The sequence below is a fragment of the Falco biarmicus genome, chromosome 8, assembly GCF_023638135.1.
Source record: "Falco biarmicus isolate bFalBia1 chromosome 8, bFalBia1.pri, whole genome shotgun sequence".
Lineage (NCBI taxonomy): Eukaryota > Metazoa > Chordata > Aves > Falconiformes > Falconidae > Falco > Falco biarmicus.
Genome location: NC_079295.1, coordinates 6448953 through 6472582, shown reverse-complemented (window position 1 = coordinate 6472582; position 23630 = coordinate 6448953). Strand labels below are relative to the sequence as shown.

General features: G+C 38.9%; 1 protein-coding gene across 3 annotated transcripts in view; it reads left to right on the top strand.

Moving 5' to 3' along the window:
* The window catches only part of DIP2A (disco interacting protein 2 homolog A), a 122039-nt gene that overhangs the window by 32515 nt on the left and 65894 nt on the right, over positions 1–23630 (top strand). For all 3 annotated transcript variants that reach the window (XR_008823747.1, XM_056350544.1, XM_056350545.1), the window contains exons 2-3: positions 3510–3581; positions 21210–21329. Coding sequence is in view for 2 of the 3 variants with exons in the window: in XM_056350544.1 (XP_056206519.1) it covers positions 3510–3581; positions 21210–21329 (192 nt within the window). In the remaining variant the exon portion in view is untranslated. The remainder of the gene's footprint in view (positions 1–3509; positions 3582–21209; positions 21330–23630) is intronic.

The following is a 23630-nucleotide window of genomic DNA, read 5'->3' as shown; positions in this document are numbered from 1 at the left end:
TGTTCACCACCTACTTTTCAGAATTGAAAATACGCTAGTTGAAATTTTGGAACCCAGCAAGTGGGTAGCCAATGAAAAATAATTCATGAAAACTCAATAAAATGCAGGTAACTTATTTAGGTAACTTAGCATTAAGATTCTGTTAGCTATAGTGCTAACACTGAAATAAAAACATGCCTGGGTAGGCTTGGGGTAACCGCATGTCAGATTCTTTCTGTACTAATCAAAGAATAATTTTTATAGATAATTTTATGAAATGCTAACACTTTCATCTCTGCCTAGATTAATTTTCTTGGCACCTCTGATGTATTTTACAATATGACAGATATTCCAGGCGGAGAACTAACTGCTTAACCCAGTGTCTAGCTTTATCCAGGCTTCCCAGCTGGTTTGCTGAGACTGAGGAACCTCATATTGCTTTTGTGTAATCTAATAACTAGAGAGAAAGTGAGGCTAAATGACAGCAGCTGTGGCCCCGACATACCAGATGTGGCTAAGCGGCTTTTTTTGGAAGAGGTGAGGGATCACAAAGGACCCCAAATGATGGGTTAATCCCACTGAGGCTCTGAGGGCGAGGGGGTGGGGAGCAAGTGTCAGGAGGAATCCACCCCCAATCCTTTGAGAAAGGAACAAAGAAAAGCTTTGCTAGGCAGCGAAGTCTGACTTGCCATTGGGGCTGCAAAAGTCGACAGAGATGCTTTTGATTTTGGACTTCTCTTAACCTGATTCAAGGAAAATTCTTCCAAGTCAGCATTCCAGCAAAATCAAAGAATTTCCAAATGCAGTGAGATGCCAAAGTTTGAGATATTCTGGTTTAAATGAGACTTTCTTTTCAACCCTCTCTTTTGATGTGCTGCTTCCATGGCATACCTCTTCAACTGGGTGATACCCGGCAAGGTGGCTGATCTGCGTAGAGGTTTGATTTAAGAATTACTTGGATCATTTATGAAGCTGTGAAGTTACGGTATGGCAAATTTGTGTTGCGTGCAGCATTTGTCACTTAAAGGATTTTGCTGAGATTGCTTTAGCGTTCCAAATTACTTATGCTGTAAGATAAACTGTTCTTTCTCCTGGCGCTTCTTGTCTGGTGGTTTGTGGCGTTCCCCCCTGACCCCAGCTAAAAGCGATGCATCTTCTTTGGTACCCTTTTTCTTTCTTTGTAGAAATTACTTGGAGTGTAATTTGCGATTTTGATCAGCTGTTCCCAGGCACAAAAATCTGCTCAAGTGTTTGCGGTTTTAGTTTTGTTTTTATTTCATTCTTGTTTTGATATGACTATATAACATACATATATATACATATTTAAAAACTGTATTTCTGTATTTCTTATGCTAAAAAAATTTCTGCTCAAGAAGAATGGTAACCAAAGCATTTCTGTCTTGTGTTCAAATTTTATGTTAAATATTTACACAGTTTTTATGTTTTTATGAGAAAAAACTTGATAGATTCTGTTTGGTTGTAGGTTGAAATACCTGCAATGATTGAAGCACTCCAGCAATTGCATGTTTTTTTCTTACCTGTTTTGAAGAGTGTCTTCAAGCTCTCACTGCTTGTTCTGGCATGCTGTCAGTAACTTTAAATGATGCATATAGAATCATAGAAACACTTAGGTTGGAAAGGACCTTTAAGGTTCACTTAATTGCAGGGGATGTTAGAATGAAGTGACTTTGTTTCTGTTAGCAGCGTCCTCTGATGCAGAAGGGAGCTGGATATTTGAGGAAATGTGTTTAGAGCACATACTGCTATGGACAACATTAAACAAAAAAACCCAAAACCAACCCTTCTGTATTAAGGCAGATACCCAAGAAACATTTTAAAATGCAGAGTAAGAACTTTTCTGTGTAAAATCTGACTGAGGAAAAGGGGTTCTTTTTTCTTGTTTTCATTCCTAAGCCGTATCACTCGTCCGGACGAATTAAAAATGACTGTTACTAGTAAGAGTCAATCTTACATATATATAATTTTATAGCTTCATTTCCGAAGGGGATGAATCCAGTGTAAATCATGCTGCTCTTTCTGCTGGTTGCCTGCAGAAAACTCCGGTAATGATGAAGACAAATAACCCAGCAATATCCCAGGTCTAGGGCACATTGTCAGCTCTTACTGCACACCTGATAACTGAGGTCAGAGAATTCTTGGAGTTCTGTCAAATGCAAGACATAAATCCATTCAAGCACTAAGTGTGCTAAGACTCACAGATTTTTATTTCTTTATTTTTTAATTTTGCTGCCCTAAGTTTCGATTCCTTGTGTGACTAGGGTAGAAAAAAAGTTTAAGGTTTGGCAGAAAGCAAATTGCCAGAGGTAGGCGGTTTTACTTAATCCATATATGTAATTCATGCTTTTTTTTTTTTTATTCCCCTTCCTCCTTAGTTTGCTTTGATATGTTCTTTCACCAGTATGTTGCTGGAAGAATGTGCTTGAAGCAAAGATCTAAATGTAAAATTTTACGTTTGTTTCCTAATTAAAGTCAAGGTAATTATCTGCCGAAATTTCTAAAACTCACCTTCTACTTGAGTACATTTTCAAAAATATAATCAGATATTTTTAATGTCTTTATTCTTGATTATATTTCATGCTATTCTGATATATTTGCCGGGTATGGAGAGATAAAAGTCCACTTTGTTAGTGGAACTGCATGATATCTCAGTCTTTAAGCAAGTGTGATTTTTGGGAGTGTGGTTTTAAGCTATTTGAGATCACTGTTCTCATGTCTATGCTGAGATCTAAAAAATGGATAAAGGCAATAAAATTCTGGTGGGGTTCGTTTTTTGTACTAAGCTTACTGCTAGTTTTGGGTGAAGCCACCTTGTTCCGTTGGTAGAATAATGGAAGTGCAGATTCTGAAATGGCTCAGAAACTTATTTTGGGTTTCTATAGAAGTTTTCCTTTTATTCTAGTCTGTGTAAAATGACTTTATCTTTTACTGGTGGATTCTGCAATACGGTTTTAAAACAGGATATCAGACGACAACAGTGAATAAAAACTAGTGCTAGAAGGAGATTATGACCACCTAGAATCTGAAAGTGGACAGACACTCTGATGTGCTGCATGGTGCGGAGTGGGCAACATGATGTAGAGTTTGAAAGGGACTGCACAGATGTGCTAGGGTATGTTCTCTCAAGCCTTAGTATATTGAGCATTTCTGATGCCCCAGAAGGGTGCAGAGCCAGGTTTGTCAGCTTCATTGGCTTCCACTACCCTGCAAGTCTTTTGTGCTGCGTTCTGTGTTACGGTAAATATCTCCAGAGCCAGGTTCAGCACAGGTGCTGTAGACAAACCCACTATTCCTCTGTTGTATATCTCCAAGACGCTCATTTTCATATGTGCACAGATTGTGCTGCATGGCTGGTATGTGTATGGCTGTGAAGGTCTCTGACAGGCCCAGGTCTTTGTTGCTAATGTGACTGATTCAAAGTGAGCGAGTTTAATCATAGGTATCATGAAAATGAGAAGGCTTATTTAAAAACTTTTCAAAACAATATAAATTTATTTTTTTTGTTTCTTTAGGAGACATCACTCAGAAAGGCTATGAAAAGAAAAGAGCAAAGCTGTTAGCACGGTACATACCACTAATTCAAGGTAAGAGACTGCATATAAGTTACACCTTTTTGCACTAGATCTGTGAAAATATGTAATGGAAAAGTTCTCACTAAATAGAATAGATGAATTAATAGCATTTGATTGAGCTGGCATCTAACCCGTAGTAGAAAATGGCTACAAGAGAAGTGCAGAACAAGAGAAAATGTGGTCTGAAATGTGGGGGTTTTGTGAAATGTTAAGTGGTAACATTTTTGTCAGCAAACTTTAGTTTGAGAACTGCATCCAAGACTTCAAGATAACTTTAAAGATGAGTAAAGTTATTCCTGAAAGCAAGTTGGCCAGTTTCATTAAATGAAAACAATCACTAGTTGTCACTCTTGTTCTTTAGTGTCCTTTTTTGCACATGCCCTCTGCCTCCCCCTGCCCCAATTTCTTCAAAATACTGACCTTTTATTACAAACTATTACTTCTTAAGCTGGTTATCATCAGTCTTTATCTTCAGTGGCCAAAAGCTAAATGCCAAACTCTTAAAATTTATTTTTATATTAGGACACTTAAATCACTTGGCATTAAAGCTGTTGTGGTGCCATTGAGCCTTGGCCTTGTATAATAACCCTAGGCCAATTCTTCTGTAGTTTGAGAGACTCCAGTTGAGATAAGGGAAAATGAGAAGACAACAGAGATGGGTGGAACGGATAACGAGACACTGTAGGTAGGTGAGAGAAGAAGAACTGGTATTAATTTACAATGTTAGTTTATACTTTCAGATCAGAGGACAGAGGACTTGCTGCTGTGATTTTCGTCCTGTTTTGGTTCTGATATGTACAGAAGTTACTGATTTGAAGGAGAAACGGGCATCTCCGGACAGTTTTTTGTGCACGTTGTTGAACTAGATGATAGTCTCTTTTACTTTTGAAATCTTGATGTAGTGACCCCTGCGGCTCCATAGCAGGATATACAAAAGCTTTATTCTCATGAGTTCTGCTGACTGCTGAGGAATTGTGTTTTAGAAAAAGTTTTACGGTACGCGTGTGGCGTTAAACAGTGTTTCATCATCGGGTTTCTTAGCACAGGTTCATTGTGTTGTTAGTGGTTCTCTTTGTTGTGTTTTGTTTTTTAAGAACAGCTGTAGTTTTTCCCTTAGCAAATTTATAGTACTCTGTAGACCATACAGGACTTAACTCACCTCTGTAAAATGGCTTATTCCTTGAATAGCAGCAGTTTGGTCTTTTTTGATAAATACTGCAGTCAGCAGCTAGCTCTAGCTTTACCTGCCACAGCTTCTCCTCCTTACACCATTTTTCGCTAAGGAGCTGTCTCGCTTTTCTGTTCAAAATACACTGTCCTCCAGCTCAGCTTAAAGATTTTGAGACCAGGCTAAGTGTGGATTTTGGTTGAGGATTAGCAGTTGTGAGAAATGTTCTGTCAGGGAACTCTGTCTACTAGAAAGTCGTGTCTTCAGATTTTTCTGTCTCTTGTTTTAATCTCTCATAACCATTGATTTACCGTGTCTTCTCTCTATTGATGGGGATTTTTTATATATTATGTTTTATTTCCTCTCAACCCTTAAACTGAAAGACTGCATAAATTGTTCAAGGTCTGAGCTCCTAAGTGTAGCTTAGAGAAGTACAGCACTTTGTCTTCCATACTTTTAAAGTAAGTTTTAAAGCTAGGATGCAGTGTAAAGCACCTTTATTCCCCTTTTTGGCATGAATACTGCTGACTCTGTCATATTCTAACTCTTGGGGTCTTAGAAGCAACACTGACTCCTGTGCAGGATTTCCAGGGTTGTTAGACAGATTAAATTCAGTTGTGTGCTCTAGAAGCCTGCTGTGATACCTGTATAATTTCTGAAGGTGTTTTGTAATATCCTGTTTAGGTAACCTGCTCATTCAGGAACTCAGTCGGCTGAAGCAGTGTATGAAACTACAGAATTGACTTGTTAGACAGCTTTGGAATTAAAAAAACAAAAGGAGTAGGGAAAATATGTTAATGGCAGTTTTTTAGAATTGTTTTTCACTGAAGCTTCTCTTTCAAACTTGAGGTGTTCAGGAGTATTTCACTCAGTAGTGACTTCATAGAATCTAGGTTAACACCTTAACATCCTGGACTATAATTGTAAGAAAGCATGTCCTAAGGAGATGACAGTGCAGCGCAGCAGTCTCCTAGTTTGTCTGTGATCTGGTATTACACTCAGCGAAGAATCCTAGGTCCCTTTAGATTTCCAGCTGCTTAAAATTTCTTCTTTAGTCAGGTTTTGCCAAATCATTTTAAGGAGTGGTTGAAAATTAGCTGATCCTGTGGTTTGTCCTACTTGCTTGATATCACATTTTCTAAGAAATACCTACCTGATTTGTTTACGACTTCTGCCTAGCTTTTCATTAAGTTGACAGGCATCTAGCTTTAATATACTAAAAAAGAGAGTGAGCCGACTGTCCGCCTCTGAGCACAAAGAATGTTACTCTGACAAAAAGACAAAGTTTACTTAAAATCCTAAGCTAACTACTTACTTATTTCAATTTCCTGACATATGTTCCATTAACCCAGTTCTAGCTTGGAATTTTGTTAATTGATGCAGCTTCAGTGTGGCTCAGATTAATGTGTGGGAGTCCCAGTGGCTTTGAGCCTGAAGTAATTTTTTATCATTAACAATTTGATTGCAGGATTTTTTGTAATGGCCTTTGTTCAGTAGCACTCCTGACAGGATTGCTTAAGTTTCCCATTATCCATCAAGCTTCTGCAGACTGATGGATGCCAGCATTTTAGATTTGAAGAGGTAGTCTGTGAGTTGACCATCCCAAGGACCAGTAACCTGTGTCTTGTTAAAGCTGATTTGGTCATTGTTTCTCTTCCAAGTACATGCATTGTCATCTTTTCTCTCTTGGTTTATGAGATAAAATTGACTGGTCAGCAGTCTTTACCTCATGTTTTCCAGTAATTATTTGAATTTCACAAAACCTGATGTCTTCCTCATAGAGCATCGATACCTAGCTCTACTTGTTTTGTTACAAAACTGATAGTACAATTCTGCTGATTTTTAAGGCTTTTAACAAAATGTAGGGTGGGCAGCAAAAGTACTGATGAAGAAATAGAATTCCTCTGAGAGGCAGGAAAGTAAAAAAAGGAGTAATGGGAAGATTGTTTGAAATGAAAGGTTTTGATTACTGCAAGTTTATGAAATATGAAATGATTAGAGAACTCGAGGACTGCATGTTGATGTGGTACTTGTAAAGAAAGAAGAAAGTGGTGGCACAGGTTTGGAAGCAACTGTGGAAAGAGATGGTTTAAACTGAGAGGAGAGAGTTACTGTTCTGTGAATCTGATGTAGGTTCTCCAACTGAGACTTGAATGTGGACAGGGTTTTCGGTGATTTATGGGGTACGTGATTCTTAGGTCTTGTTAGAAATTAGAGACAGGTATCTGTACTCATAGCATTCAGATGTACATGGGTAGCTGATGGCATCTTCTTTTAACAAATATTTATTAACCAAGAAGTTGTATGATCTTTGTGTCTTAAAGCATACTCATAGTCATAAGGTTTGAGTTCTGGATGTTTAATTTTCCATATTGTACCTCTTCAGCTGCCATGTAAAAGCTAATCATATGAGAACTCCTGCTCTTCCAATGCCACGTACAATGGATTGCATTAAGTTTCTGCTGCACGGTGTAGCTGATCCGTGGGGAACCGAATCATTATAGAGAGAGTGTTAAATAACCCCACAGAGGGCTTGGTGAATAGAAGACGGAAGTGTTTGCAAAGCACGTTTTCAATTAATAGTAAAATTAAGTAGAACGTGTTAGTATTCAGGAATCGCATGCCAGTAGGCTCCATTTTGCATTCTAAAGTTCTAAACCTGCAGTTATGAGGAGTTGGCAGAAATCTTAAGATTTTACTTAGGAACCATAAAACTATGTAGTTACAGGGAAATACTAGCTAAAATACGTTACCATTTACTAATCCAACCAAATGCACTATGCAAAATTAAGAACAACTATTGAGTAATAGCAAGCCTTAACAATAATCAGTCAGTACTGGGTTTCTTCAGTCAACCCGTGCACCCAAATTTCAGATAAAACTCTGAGGAAATAAATAATTGTATCTGTGGACAACCTGGCGTGCTGCTAGGTGAAGCTTCTGAGCAATGGGTACAGTGTCAGACACATTGCAAAAATCCATTTTGAATTCGGATAGAACTTGGGTGTAAAAAGGTTTGGAAATACCATGGTAAAATGGGCGGTGTTTGTAGTGAAATTTGGTAACTTGCATCCTGGAGTGTACTGTCATGATGGGGAGCAAATACTGTACTCCCTTTTCTTCCTTGTAGCCAATGTTCATCGTCATTTTTCTGTTGGCTTTCAGGAAGATTTTGATGATTAAAGGAACTGTTTCCTTCTAGAATCACTTTATAATCTCAGATGTGGGAATATAACCTCAGAATGAGAAACAATACCAGGGATAATGGCAACTCCAAAAGCCTCATTATAAGCAATCTCTGCTGTGCTTGGGAGAGCACGTAACTTCTACCTGTGAAGTTACATTTGTCATAGGAGCATTAAAAAATGCATGTTAGGGAGTGGAATGTCATGAGCTGATGGATATGAAATAAATAAAAATTCTTCTCTGCACTCAAGTGTGATATGTGGGTAACTGTAGATTTCTTTTTATGGTTGCCGTGCCATTACCTGAATTGTGCTGATACCTCAGATACTTGAAACCATTTCAAAGCTATTTTAACCAAAGGGGAAGATGAAATAGGAACCTCAGAGGTTCTGACAGTAGCCAGTCAGTCACTTGGAGGTAGTCTGTGTTTCCTTTTGTTAAATAGGAATTAGCCAGGCGCCATCCTTTGCTACTGTGGTAGTTTCCTGTGCACCTGCCAGCTGTTTCTTGAGAATTTTCTGTAGTTGTAAAAGCTTGGCCAGTGTAACTGTTTAAAATTTTTAAATGCAGTATATATAATATATATAAATAAACCAGCTGCACTGTTACATATATAATACCTAAAACATGTATTTTATATATGCTATATAATTAATAGTAATAGCTATATAGCGCGCTCTATATTCATTTTTTATTTGCCTGTGTTTTACTTGTTTTCTTCCTAGCTCTTGAATGTTTCAGGAGTCAAATCCTCCTGGTCTCGATAGGCTTTCAGTTGAGAAAACTAGCTGACAATGCTAGCGTTAGAGGCCAGCTGTCATGTTGTAGACTAGTTGTCAAAGACCAGTGCCTTGAGCACCTGTGTTCCGTTGAGACGCACCTTCCATGCTGCTACTGGGTTTGCAGATTGACCACTGCACTCGTTCAGAAAGTCAGGGACCTCTTCCTAGCCAAGGCACCCCAGGGTCATCAGGGCTTGCATGCCCTGTATTTCTGGAGAACAGAAGATATATGTAAGCTTTCCTTTCCCTTTTTTTGCCATTTGTGTGAACAATGAGAATAAATTCCAAGATTCTTCTCTGAGAAAGTCCAAGACAGATCTTGGTGTGGTACCTAGTACCAAACTGAGAGAGCTCTGCTGGGAAAAGAATTTCAGAGATTGTCTTGGGCAGCATAAGGGATTTTTAAAAGTACTTAAATGTACTTCAAATATGCTTAAGTACTCAAAAAATAAAACATTTGTTGTAAGAACCTGCTAGGACCTGGTGATCTTAAAGATTCAAAAACACTTCCAAGCGAAAGCAGAAGAAATGAGATAAAATCAAACATGAAAAATACATTGGTTGATTTCCATCTAATCCTGAAATGACGGAAGAGGCCTCTATTGACTTGGAGGTAATTGCTTCAGCTTGAGGCCATACTTCTGCAGTCAGTAGTGGATCTGCACTGAATCATCCAATGACAGAGACGTGTTCTGCATCTCCTACATGATTGTAATTAGCCACAGCACACAATGGTCTATTTCTGTTAGCTTTCTTACATCATGCTCATCTCTTCAGCCATCAGATTTCACGTGAAGATAGGTATTTGGAACTTTGGGACAAACAAATTTTTACTCTTGTTGCATTTATGGATTTATTGTGGCAGAAAATAAGTGGTACATTAACCATAGTGCAGCTGCCACTGCTGCTTACCTATTAGTGAAAATATAATAAATATGAAGAAACCAAAAATGGAGGGATATGTAGATAAACCCCAGACATGTTTCTGCTTTATAAACTTGACAAAACACATGTTCTTCATTTTTCTCCGAGAGCTGTTATTTACAGGACATGGTGTGTTTGTCAAACGTAAGTACTTGTCTAGGCTAATGGTAGTTTTGAGAAAGCTTACCTGAGTGAAATCTGGTTTAAAATAGGACCTACAAAACCCAGTGTGTTCAGGTCAAGCTTCTTGTATTTCTGTCTGCCCCCAGCCCCATAAAAGCAAGCTGTTACCCTGTGAAGCTTTGCATCTCTTAATTCTTGAGAGCTAATATCAGCTTGCTATTCTGGAGTTTTCCTGTGGTGGATTAAATTTAGATACTTGCAGATCTCCAGTGTACGTTTTCATAGAGTAGGAGTGTAACTAGTGAGAACAAAAATCCCTGAATTGATTGTCATTAACAAAACATTATTCCTAATATTCAGGATTTTTAAAAAAAGTATTAAAATACAAAGAACCCCAAACCCCTGTATGGCAGCAAATCACAGGTTATTTTATTGAGTTAAAAGTGATTCTAGATGTTGCATTTTATAAATATCAAGTAACCTGAGCTGCTCTTTAACACAGCAAAACCTTGCCTCTGAGTATCTTGAAGTCTAATGGTCATTCAATGGTATCAGTTAAGCCAGTTTTTCATAGTGCTTTAATCTGCCACAAATTAACACACGCAGAGACATTTTTCAGTTCTGTTACTAATACTGTGTTATATTTAAGTTGGAGAATAATTAAGATTGTATAGTCTTAAAGGAAACAAGCTGTTTGTATTTTTTTATTAAAACACATGGTGGTTCAGATTTTTTTAAAAATAAGGACAAGTGATTTCAGCTTGTTTTCTCATAGATGTCTTAAGGAGCTCTTTGAGGCTTAAAACACAAATTCAGTCAGTGTCCTTTACTTACTTGCATCAAGAACTGATGTTTTCTACTGCATCAACATCTTTATGAGTGAGGGCCTTATAAAGGTGGGTTGAAAATTTTAAAGAACCACAAATATCATTAGTGGTAGTACTGCTTGCGAGTCATAATACAAGGAGATTTTGCCATCGGGGATCTTGTAAGCAATGCGCTGGTATGTCTGATAAAAGTGAAATACCTACAAATGCACAGGACTTGTATGATAAAGGAATTATGTCTGAAATTGAGGTTGTTTTTTTTTCTCATCGACATTGCCCCAGCTATTACTTGTTCTAATACAAGGTACTATATTGCTGCATAAACTTTGGTATGATTTGCTTTGCAGTTTCCTCTGCTCCACTTATGCTTTTCCTTTGTTTGGGTCATTAAACCCCGAAAAATATTTAAAAGCATGTAAGGTGTTACTCCTTTTTGTTATGTTGATATTCTTGAAAACAAATTAACTTCCTTTGGCTTCAAGGCACAGTCAAAAGGAAGGGGATTTATGTGAAATCACATCAGGGGAAGAGTTTATTCTTCAATATAAACAGCGTTATGTAAGCTGGGTGGCTGCCCTGAAGAATCATATTGCAAAACTCCTCAAAATATTTGCAGAAGGGTGTGGTAATGTCAAATAGGAATTAGTTAGTTTAACAGCTGAGAGGTTTGACAAAGGGCTTGTCATAAACAAACCTCCGGATAAGAGAACCAGCCAATTTTTCTAGCTCGTTTAGCATTTTCCCCTTTGCTTAAACCTAGTGTTAGTGACTACATCCTGACCAATTCCTTGGGTACTGTCTGAGCAGGGAAAGCAACCATGAAATCTCAGTTCCTTTTCATTTGATGTGTTGTGCCGAGTAAGATATTGGTGTTGGGTGTTCGCTGAGGGATTTCTGCTCTGAACATGTGCAGGTGCTACTTCATCCCTGCCATGTTAGTGTATTTCTGCTGAAATTCCCTCTGGGGAAGCTGAGATGTGAGACTGGAGTGGGAGGTGGTCCCACATGGGTTTTTCTGGCTCTTGCCTGTAGTACAAGTCCATCATCTCCTAGGCAGTACTGTGGGAGCATCAGTTTTGTTAAAGGTCCAGCAAAGGATCAGCAAAGGATGCCGGGGGGGATGGGGGGAATGGGGAACCTCGCTGGAAGGGAAGAGGCAATTGCATTTGTAAAAGAAACGTATGTTTGTAAAGGAAAATAGTATTTTACTTGGATTGAATGTATTGGAGACATTCTGAAGTGATCTGTCTAAAACACAGGACAAGACTCATCTAGTTAGTGAGATGAAGCTGGGGGATGGTGTCTGCCATGAGTGCTAATTTTACTTCCTTACACTTCGCATGCTCTGTTGCTTACTGTACTTGCTTATTCTTCCAAAAGCTTATCAGTTCCAATTAACTGGAAATATTTTTTTTGTTCCATGATTTTGTCAGGCACGTGTTGTCTCCATCTCCTGGTGTAATTCCCTGTCTTTTAGCAGGAATGATTATGCTACCATGATGGTGCTGGTCGTCAGCTCTCTTTCTCTAAACAGCTCAAGTTGTAACTCTAAAATCTCTTTCCTGCCTTACTGGTGCCTACATGAACTATTACTGCTGCTTCATCTCCGATATTTTGCAACACAGTGTTCAGATACGTTGTGAGAACTTTACACGCAAGTGGGAAGTCATCATGCAGCTCTCCCTGATACTGTCAGAAATCTCGACACTTCATGATGGAAACACCTAACACAGTAGTTCCTTTTTTTCTTGCCCCTAGAGAAACATCTATCAACTCAAAAATAAATCTGGCCATTTTATCAAGCAGACACATTATGGAATAGTTTATCTTTGTTTGGTTGCTGCAGTCTTCTGTGGAAACTTTTCTCCTCTATTAGGGCTGCTAATACAGAAACAGGATTTCTCTGTGATGCCCCTGAATTACTTGTTGACCCTCTTTTTCTCCTCTGCGGCCAGTTACTTGGGTGTTCAAGGGAACTTGTCTCCCTGAACTTTCTGTCTGTTTTGGTGAACTGGATCTAAGTCTGAGGACCTTTGGCCAGCTGTGCCATGCATCCTCCTGAGATAGTGTGCATCTGTCCTCTTGCCTGTTGGTGGTCATTTTCTTAGTATTCTGATTTTTTACAGATCTTTTTACAGTGTTAATGGTTATTTTCAAATTGCCTCTTCTACTGTGTAAATCAGATTGCAACTGAAGCCAGTGTTCTGGTGCTGCTTTACAGAACAATCTGTGTAAATTATTTCACTAGATTTAGTTAGTGCTAGAGAAGCACGTTGCTGAGTAACTTTATTCCACTGTAATTAAAATTCTTTTCTCTTGTTTTCTCCCCTTTTCTTCCTTAGCCTTTCTGCTCCAGAAAAATTAAGGGAAGATCATTAAGAAACCTCCTCTAGTTTTGGTTGAGGCTGGCATGTCCCATACTTTCATTTTTCTCACATTTTCATTGCTTTATGTAACTTCATTGAAAAATCCTAATTCTGTAGTTAAAGCATCAAATAATCAAATAATTACTTAAGATAACTTAGCGGTGCAGCCTGGTATGACTGAAGACATGTCTACTGACCATATGAAGTCCTGAAAATGAAAGAACATTTTTCTTACACTGTAATACTTTTGATTACTTGGCGAATTATCAGTGCATATTAGCAGTGCTGAATAGAAAGGCATGTTAGAGAGGGGTTAAGGTATAGACAGCTAGCAGGGGAAACTGGTTTAAGGCTGCAGTCCTTTGGAATTTCTCTAGTCTGATAAATGTTTCTGCTGCTAACAAGGATAGATGACCTTTCTATTGCAATGAAAAATTTGATCAGATGATCTTCTGAGGTCCTTTCCAACCTGGGCTGTTCTGTGATTCTGTGTATCTATGATTTTTGTTTACTGCTCTGTGGGTACTTCAGCCTAGCATCCGATTAGAGTGGGATGAGTTGTACATACCCTGTAGTACTTTGTTCTTTAGCTCCTTCTCTAAGGAATGTGCAACTGACTCTGGTGTCTTGAAGTCTACAATATAGCATTTGTAATTTCTTACACTTATCATCTATAGGAAAAAAAAGAGGCAGTTAGCTTTCTTGATGCTACTGAATTAAACTCCTATTTTATATTACAGGTAAAGCAGTTATGATCAAAGCATGTCCGGATTTTAATAGGCTAATTTGGTTGGATCTTAGTGTAATTGGTTTAAATGAGATACAGGAAAATGTAATGTGATCATGTGGGTTAGTTGAAAAGGCTGTTTATATATTCATTGCTCAAGAGTTTCTGAAAATAGCAAGAGATTGCTGCTCATGTGGTTTTTTAATTGAGTGATTTTTTTAGTATTGCACTCTTATGGCCGAATTTCATAGTACATTCTTTTGGGAGCTTGAATATGGAGATTAGGCTATTAGATTGACTATGGGGTTTGATTATTTTTTTTTTTTTGTCATAAGTTAGTTTTTCATGAAATCTAAGAATCATCCCGCACCAGTCTAACTTTATGTGTCTAGGTACGGCAAATGTTTTTTAGCTTGCTGCCAAGGGAAGAAGCAAAATGTTGGTGATTTCACTCTGTCAGGTAAACAAAAATAATTCAGTCAGTTCCTCAGGCAGGGCAGGTGGCTCTGAAGTAATCTGAACTTAAGTAGTCAGGTCCAAGCCGTTAAATCTTTTTCCATGGTTCATTTGGTAATCGGTCAGTGGTTACCACCTAAGTAGTGGTAAAGGCTGCCTAGATAGTATAGAATTTAATAATCATATTATTTTGAGGATGGTGTATTGTGTATGGATCTTAATGTTATAGAATATTTGGTTGATGGTTTAGAAGCTGCTCGAAGTATATGTCTTGGCATAAATCTGACGCAGTCAAGAGCAAATGGTTAAGCAGCATGCTAAGCTCGAAGGATTTCATGTTATAGGAAACAGTGAGGTAAATAGTTTTTAAAAAATGCCAAAATTAAAAGCTACATTTCTGTGATCTCAGAGTTTTATCTAGAAATAATGTATTTCTGAGAAACAAAGTGGACTTTGATTCAGGATTTGTAGGTTTTGGTTTCCTTGGACGTGTTCTGTAGGTGGTAGCCCTTCATGCTTCCTTGTGCTTATGAAGCGTTGCTGCTGTTTCAGAGGCGTGTCTTTTTTGATAGACAATGCCTTGTACTTTTCTAGAACTAACAATGTAAGCGCTCTGTTCCCGTCAGGAACCCAAAATGTGCTTATGTCAGTCATCCTTGGTAGCTTGCTTTCATGTTTTCTGGTTAGTGTGCTTAAATAGACGTTGCCTGTGCTGGCTCAGCTAATACAACCAAATTTACCTGAGTGTTGTGGCCAACATCACCTTGAAAGCTGATAGCCAAGCAAGGACCGTGTTTTAACAGGGATCTTCCAAGGTCTGGGGGCTGCATTGTCCCATTGCTGCCTGCTGGAGCCAGGTGCTATGTAGCCAGCATCCTCCTCTGATTGCTGTGCTCCACTGGCTGTTCCTTGCTCCTTGTGTTGATTTTGCTGACTTTCTGCCATGAAGGCTTTTCATATCTGGCTTCTGCTTCTTTTACTGCCTGCTTTGATTAGACCTGTGCTGCGTGGCACAGTAATTTATATTAATTTGGGCTGTGACTGACAGGCAGAATCTGCTTATGTTAGGAAAGCTGGGCTGCTTGTGAAGCGTGTCCTGAACTGTTGCTTAGAATGAACTATTATTTTGAGAAATAAAAATTCTAGCTAATGATATGTAGGTGTTCTGCTTACTAGCCTTGTCATAATGTTTAAATAAACATGTCTCTTGCTGTTGATATTTTCATGGAGACAGTTTAGTTTCCTGGCTAGTATTTGGATTCATTGAATTTGTAACAAGTGTCTTCTGTGCTTTTGTATTTTTGGCTGCTGTTGTATGCTTGCTTTAATGGAAAGTAATAGTGCCCTTTGAACTGTTTCATTTTCTTGGTGTGGAAACTTACAAGCTGAAATGTACTTCCTTGAGTAGAGGAAGATGTACAGAACAGTAGAAGGTTGTCAAACATAATGCATGTATAGGATGCCTTTTGTTGTGGTTGGTTGTTTTTACATTGGGTAGAACCTTGCTGATTTCACTGACCCAGAAGGTGCAAAAACATAATTGTTTCAGAACTTGAAGACAATAACATGCGCATCAGGTAACATGTTCTGGAATGTGGTATGACAGCAAAGAATGATAAAATTAAACTATGATCTGAGAAGAAACTGGGTGCTTACTGAGGTGAGGCTTACCAGACCAAAAAGTAAAGAGAAGTCCTCAGTCCTCAGATTCCAGTCTCTTGAGGAGTAATTTCCATTTAGGTTCTTGCCTTAAATTTTCTATGAAAAGATCTGGAACACAGTGTATGTGTTTCATGTAAAACTTCAGCATCTCAGGGTCATTTTTGTGAGAAGAGTTTGCTTTTTTTCCTTTAACGGTTCAACGGGAAGTAACTGTATTTCAAGAAATCTGGAATTATTATGACTGTTATTGTGGAGCTGTACTTCAGCTAGGTATGCATTAGCACAGCTACACAGCTTTGCTTGAGAAGGCTGGAGTAGGAGGTGCCCTAGTGACGGTGAAATGAGGTGGTTGCACGCAGATACTTTTATGTGAAGGTGCTAGGCACCAATGCGTATCTTCTGCTGTGATATATGAAGTGGTACTAATGAGGAAGGAAAGGCGATTTCCAGCGCACCGGGCCCTGCCCTTGCTCCTTGCATGCATTAATAAATGGCTGAAAAAACTGCCAGGAGCGACCTTACCTATTCTTGTAGACTACAGGTCTGTAACTAGGGAACCTCCAAAGCTCCCTCTGCTTTAGGGCAGGCAAAGGCAACTAAGAAATACCGTAGTCCTTGGCAAAAACCTTCCGATTTTTGGTAGGGGCCCTGTGTGAGTGGGGGTGGCAAACAGACCACGGCATAGAAATATGAACAGGAGGTCTGTAGGGCTTGAATCCATGGAGAGAGGGTAGAAACCAGAGTCAGGGTTGGAAGAGATGAGTTGAAGAGCCTGGGGCTGGAGGGCCAGTAAGGGAAGGAGTGTGCTGCAGCCTGGATGGCTGGCCACGGTCTTTGGGCAGAGCAGGGTGCTGGGTGCGGAGGAGACAGCAGAGAAGGTAGGGCTGGATGGACCGAAAGGCTGGCCTAGAGCCAGACCGGGAGTTTCCCACACTTGTTTTATTTTCTGCCTTGTCATACCCCTTTTCCTTTCTTTCAGTACTTTGAACCTAGTTGCTGTCTTTTGTTCCTTTCTTATTTCTAGATCCAGTTGAACAGCTGCAGAAAGGTTTAATAGTGTATGCAGAGCCTGAAGTTTCCTCTTTGGCCTCCCTCTCCTCTCTGCAAAGCTCTTCAGTATGATAACGTCATCTTCTGCAGATTGTGGATGCTTGGAGGCATGATACATAACTGGGTAGCGATGCAAGTGGAACTGAGATGAGGGAATTGTTGCCATGCCATTTTAACCCCTTTGGTTTTACTTTTCAATTTACCATTAAGCCTTGGAAGAGAATACTTTTGAAAGGTTCAGCTAGTTAACTGATACAACTTACCTCATATAAATTAACCTAGTTTAGGACTGAAGTTACTTTGTCCAGATTTGTGTTTTGGGAGATGAATTTCAAGATCAGTCTTTTTGTGAGGGTAATGAGATTTGAATGTCTAATAGCTGTTACAAATAAGGCTTTGCTGAGACACTGGTGAAAGTCTTTAAAAGCAGTTGAGTTTGCTGTTAAGTCGTCACATCTTAAGCAGATGAGATGAAAGTGTCAATAGGGCAACAGCTCTGCATGTGGATTCCCAGGAGAGTCCTCTAGCAATAAAGTTTGTGCTTTTGCTAAGTATGTTTTTGAAATATTTATCTCTTGCCTATCTGATGCCAGGTGTGTTTACCTAGGCATCCTCCCCAGCAATGCTGGCAGTCTTCGTTGTCCTGTCAACTGTTCCGTGCTCTTATAGTAAAACAATTTTTGCTTGTATAAATCAGAACTGATAGAAATGTCAGTGTTAGTCGTGATTCTCCAGAGTTAGTGGATGGAAAAATACAGTTATAATTCAAATATTAACTTCAGTTTCATCCTGTAGAAGTGAATTGTTCAGTTAATTGGAACAAGTGGACTCTTTAAGACGACTTTTCATTCTTGATAGCCTTGGGTAAGTTAAAAATGGACAAAATACAGTGATAGTGGATCAAATGTCTTTAGTGTATAGTTCTTAAAATGTTATTTTTATAAAGATCTGCAGTGTGAATGGGGGGAGTTAGCCTAATTACCCAGCTGTTTTTGCTGAAGGCAAAGGTAATGATTTGCATAGTACCAGAATAAATTAACTTCACCAAGCTTGTGGAACAGGATTTTTTTCTGGCATGTAATTGTGTAGCCTAAGAGTTAGATGCAGTTTACCAAAAAGTGATGTTTTTCAGATTTATCCTTGGTATTTTTTGCACTATGGTGTGAAACCACCTTCTTTGAGAAAATAAAAAGGGACACAACCTGAAGAAAACACAATTGTGGTTTCCAACAGTGCTGCTGATTTTGTAATGCACCCTAATTTAAAGGGAACTTCTGAGGTTCTATTATTCCATCAAAATACACCTGCCCTGCCTGTGATCCACAAAAATCTGTTCTGTAACTGTTGGAGGACAAGAGGGTTCTGTTTTTGAAGTTAGTAAGCTTTCGTGTACCCTCTTGCTTATTTGTGGCCCCTTCTCTTCCCCACTCCTCCTGCCCCCAGTGCTGTTGTGGCCAAATAGCAGTGCTTAAGTTGCACATGGCTTGGGAGTGTCCCACGTGCAGCTTGTCATTTGCTGATTATACCAGTTAGCTCATTTTCCATCTTATTTTCCCCATATGTTCAAGGACTAAACCCTTGTGCCAGACACAGTAGTGTCATTCATCATGGATTATGCTGACAGCTTTGCTGGGCACGTGGGATCACAGAGTGGGAAAGGGGCTTGGTTGTGGTCTTACGTGTCCTGATTCCAAGGCTCTGCAGTTACTTGCTTACATACCAGCTGCACGAGTTCGCAGTGGGGATTTGTGGGCTGTACTGTGCCCAGGGAGAGGGGCAGGTTTGGAAAGCTGGGTGCTGAACTGTGGGACTGGAGAAGATAAGGGTAAGGAATTAAGAGTAGAGCATTAATCTCTTCTTTCACTTACAACAACCCTCGTTTGCTGGAAAAAGAATGGCATGTGCTCATACACGGACACAAATCTCATGTTCTTTTGTTACCTTCTTCATCCAAAGTCCCTTGTGACAAGTTCACACAAAACTGACCTGCTGTTTGGCACATTGACCTCCCTAATGCGGGTATGCTGTTTGAAAATTTCATAAACAGTCTATTTTAAGGAGACTCCCAGCTGAGCTGTTTGTCCTGTTCTCTTTTTTCCCCCAGCTTAGTTATCGCATTATCCATTTGCATCTGCTTTTTTCTTGGCTTGGGCTTTGAGATGACTTACCTCAGTCATTTTAATGAAATATGAAGTTGTTTACTGTTTCCAGGTCAACAAATCTCTCTGGACTCTTGACTTGTGGTTATGTAAAAACTTTTGTTCACATGAAAGATAAAATAATAATTCTCGGGTGTTTTCACTGCTCTTCAAGTATCGGATATGTTGAACCAATCCAGTTGGTAGACTAAATTTGCTTTTCTTTTAGAAACAGAATTGTGCTGAAGTGTTTCAGGGAATGTTACCTCTTTATATTGGATAAGCACGTGATACTTGAACACCAGTCACATCTGTGCTCAACTGCTCTCTGCCGAGCACACTTCAGTTTCTTTACTGGCTTGTCTAATTTCCCCTACTGGGAAATGCATTTGATCTTACTTAGCCTGTCGTCTCCTTAAAAAGCTTTACTTTTGGAGAATAGGAAAACTCCATTAGGTGAGAATGTGTTTGTTTTTTCTGTGTAGCAAATTGTAAAAGACAGGAGCATGTCTCTGGAGTCGAATGAATTTCTGAAAACTTAGATCTGTGTGATTTATTGAATGTTACTTCTTTTTCTGTTATTTAGGCCCATGCCTTCCCAAAACCCATGGCTAACTCAAAGTTGCCTTCTCTACATCAAAATGTGTTAACTCTGAGCTGCAAATGGGGGTGGGAATGCGATTATGGAGTGCATTAACTTTGTGGTCTTAGCAGACACCTAAGCAAGCTGATGTATAACAACTGATCCAGTCAGGAAGATGATAAAATGCTTTTCCTGAGGATATTATATTTAAAGAGAGTATTAGAAAGTTCATTTTGGTCAGGTGAGGTAGAACTGGTATATTTAATCCAATTGCTATTTGAAAACTTACAATTCAAATGTGAAGACTTTAAGTCTTCACAAGTAAGAAGACATCTTACTGAAGGGTCTTAATAAAAGTCTCTTAAAATTGCTAGATTTATTAATAATTCATTACCAGTTTCTTTCTTGGTGTGCACTTGGGGAGAAGGGGAGGGAACAGAAACCCCATGAGAGGAAGAAGAATCCTGTCTTGTTAAAGTCAGAGCCTTACTTGCAAAGGAACTGGCACAGATTCCTCTTGAATCACATCTTCAGTTCAGTGAAAGCTGCTTTCTGTAAATAGGCATTCAGAATTTGGGTTCTGAAAATGCTGTTTCTAGTTCCAGCAAGACTTGAGGGCAGGTAGGAGAGCAGAAGCTCTTCAAGAGAAGGAAAAAGTATAATGAAAGAAAAACTCAACCCTGTATGGTACAAGGACTAGAAACACAGTAAACTTGGTGAAACAAATCTTAAATGGCTAAGAGGAGTTTGCTGTTAAATACAACACTTAAGTCAGATAGCCACACAAGATCATAAATTTATGATGGATTTGTACAAAAAAACCCCACTTCCAACTGCATTGTAATTTTACATCTGTTGTACTTGGTGTGTAGTGGCTGTTGTACTTCTGAAGGTGATCATTCACTGGTCTTAAAACAGTTTAAACTGAAGAGAGTGCCTCTTTGTTCCTTATTTTCCTCCGGCTTCTCATGGCTGTGACACGTGTATCCTCAGAGAGCACCTGCAGAGGTTTCAGCTCTTGGTTTTGTACTTCAGGTGTAGATATATAGAAGATGAGAAAATAAAACAGCAAGTGAAGGTTCCTGGTTCAAGTCTTTTGTAAAATGTGCATCTTCTGAGTATTGCTTTATTAAATGGGAATAGGTTAAACAGATTTATAATTCCTAAATTAAATTCAAATTAGCTGCCTTGTGTTTAGACTCAAAAGAAATTTGAGAGAATAGTTCAATTTTTATTTGAAAGTTGGAGCAGTATCATCTTGTCTCTTCAGGCTCTCCAAGTCCAGTGTGTGATTGTACCCATCTCTGCAGTGTTTCTCTCGATCGCTGACAGTACGCGGGGAGAGGACTGGTTCCCTCTCCTCCCTCTGCACGGATGTGGCATGCAGAGCACCTAATAGCCAATGATTGTCAACTTCTGCAAGGAGCAGAAGTGTTCCTTCTGTGTGAAATGCTTGTCAGGTCATGATAGGGTTTAGTTTAAACAATTTAAAACGCAGTTGGAGGATGAGAGTTTTTTAAAGGTGTAGTCTTAGGGCTCCAGTTCAACTTGTAAGTAAGTGTCAAGGGTGCTAAAAGAACACAACACGTGGGAAGCAGATGTTTTATTTGCGAACCTGAATTCATACTGAAATTAAACTGTATTTCAGGTGTGGATCCATCCTTGCAAGCAGAGAACAGAGTCCCAGGCTCTTCACAAGCTACCGCTGCTGTATCTAAACAGCAGAAAACCCGTTCTACCAACTCGAGGGATGAACGCTTCCGATCTGGTAAGGAAAAGAAATGTAGCTGAAACATCGGGTGTCTCAAGAGGAAAAGTGTACCAGTAAAGTAGTACCCTCACCTAAAGAAAAAATCGGAAGAAGTGAAGAGCTAATGAATTATTTTTCAAGTAGCTTTTTGTACTTCTATAAATGAGTGATTTTGTTTGGAAATGCTAGGAGAGGAAGAAATCGTAGGCCCACCTTCTGATGTTTTTCTTATTGTGAATTTTACACCGCGCTTAATAATTTTGTTTACTGAGTAAACAAGATTGGATTTCCGATCTGTATAACAGTTATTTAAATATTTAGAGGACTACAGCATGTGGGCTGTGGGGTTATAGGACTGATTATCATATTTACTGTAACTCTCATTCAAATATTTCCTGGTTTAAAGCAAGTGCACAAAAAAGGGAAATGTCACAATGGATATTCTACATAGTTTTAAATGGACACCACTGTGACAAACCTGTTTTGGAAACTTCTGTGAAAATACCAATATCCTCATTACATCCTGTTCCCATTGTTACTTTTCAGGTGGTTGAAGTACACTGTTTCCCTGTGAAATTCCTTGTCACAATAGTGAGAAAACACACGTGTTTGGAAGCTTTTCTCTCCTAAATACCTTTGGACTTTTAACTGGAAATTTTTCTCTTTGTTTTCCGGGGTAATTATATGTCTTGGGATAAGAAGTGCAAGTGATGACATGCACTGCACATCCTTAATATGTTGCTGGTCTTGCATCACCTTGCTTTGCAACTGCTTGGGCATAGGGGTTATTGCATCATATTTGCATTGCTGACATTTAAAACTTCGCTCCAGAAATGGGGCTGATATGCCTGTGTGGGTTCCTTATGAATAACTGGAGGATGAATGAGGCTTTTTGAATATTCTGAGGAATATATATGGAATCCTGGGGAAGATGCATGTGTTCAGCTGTATTCAGAATGTCAGGGAAGATTACATAGTATCAACATTAAATTACGCGTTTAAGAGTATGGTCATTTAAATTAATTTTTGCATTTCAAATGTATCAATGTAACCTACTGCTGAATATATATACTGGGAAAAAAACCCCACAGATTTAGTGGTTGAATTACAGCCATGATTTTCAAGTTACTTTGTGACCAAGTGGATTCCACATAAACTCAAGCACAGCCATGAATCTGATAGAAATTAATTAATTTTAAAATAGCATGTGATGTTTTTAAACTAACAGAAATAAAATCTGCAAAAAGAGCACAGCTATAACGGAATACTTGGGACCATTATCTGAGAGAGCCAGGAGGGTCTAGAGCAATATGCTGTGTACATGGACAGTTTCCCTGTCTGAGAGGCTCAGATGTCCTATTTAGTTTGCACTGAGGATACTTAAAAAAGCAAACAAACGAAACAAGAATTAAGTAAACAACCCTGCCATATTATTGGTATTGTTTGGGGGAAATTTGGCATTGGGCTCATTACTTTTACAGTGTAAGACGTAGAAGTGGGTGGGTGTTAGCAAGTTCAGCTAGCATACTTGCTCATGAATAGATGTGGCTTTTAAATGTTAGTCTAACTATCAGTGCTAATTATCAGGGCTTCCTCTTTTCCTAGAGTTAATGTTTCTATGGCCTTGTTGATTTTAAATTTCTATAAATTGACTTTTAGTGATTCTGAACTAGTGCTCCCAATCTTGTCAGTCTAGAGCTCAGCCAATATTTTTACATTTCAAGGTGAGTGTTTCTGAATGACCCTGAGAGTTCAGGCAGTCCTGCTAGTGGACAGTTAATTCCAGATGAAGCCTAATGTGCAGGGATTTGGGGTTACTTCTTGTAATTATCACTGTGCCAAAACGCTAGGTAGTACTTCGTGTGGACTTCCACATCCTCATGCGGTTTCCCATCACTGCATTGCTCACTCGTGTTTCATTAAATATTCTTCCCTAGAATGTGTTCTTCATTTTGAAATTTAAACCTCTGGGGGGGGAAGGTTCTTAGTTGTAAGATATGTAATTGGATTGCGTTTTCCCATCAGTGATATATGACAAGGTTTAGTGTGCTCAGGTGGTATCAAAACCAAATAGTGATGGTTTTGCTTGACTTGATTTAGGTTAAACTTATGTCTATGCAAGGTAATGTAGATACAGCTTTCAAGAGCCATTACTTTTTTCCCCTTTTTCCTCTCTGATTCTTAGAAAAAATTCTTCAGATTTATTGCAGTATTTGTTCTCTTCTTTACCTCAATGAAGAGATAACCTGGAAGAAAAACATCTATTGCATGTTTTTTTACTCCTTGAAAGCGCTACTACTGATGGTAATAGATGTTGAA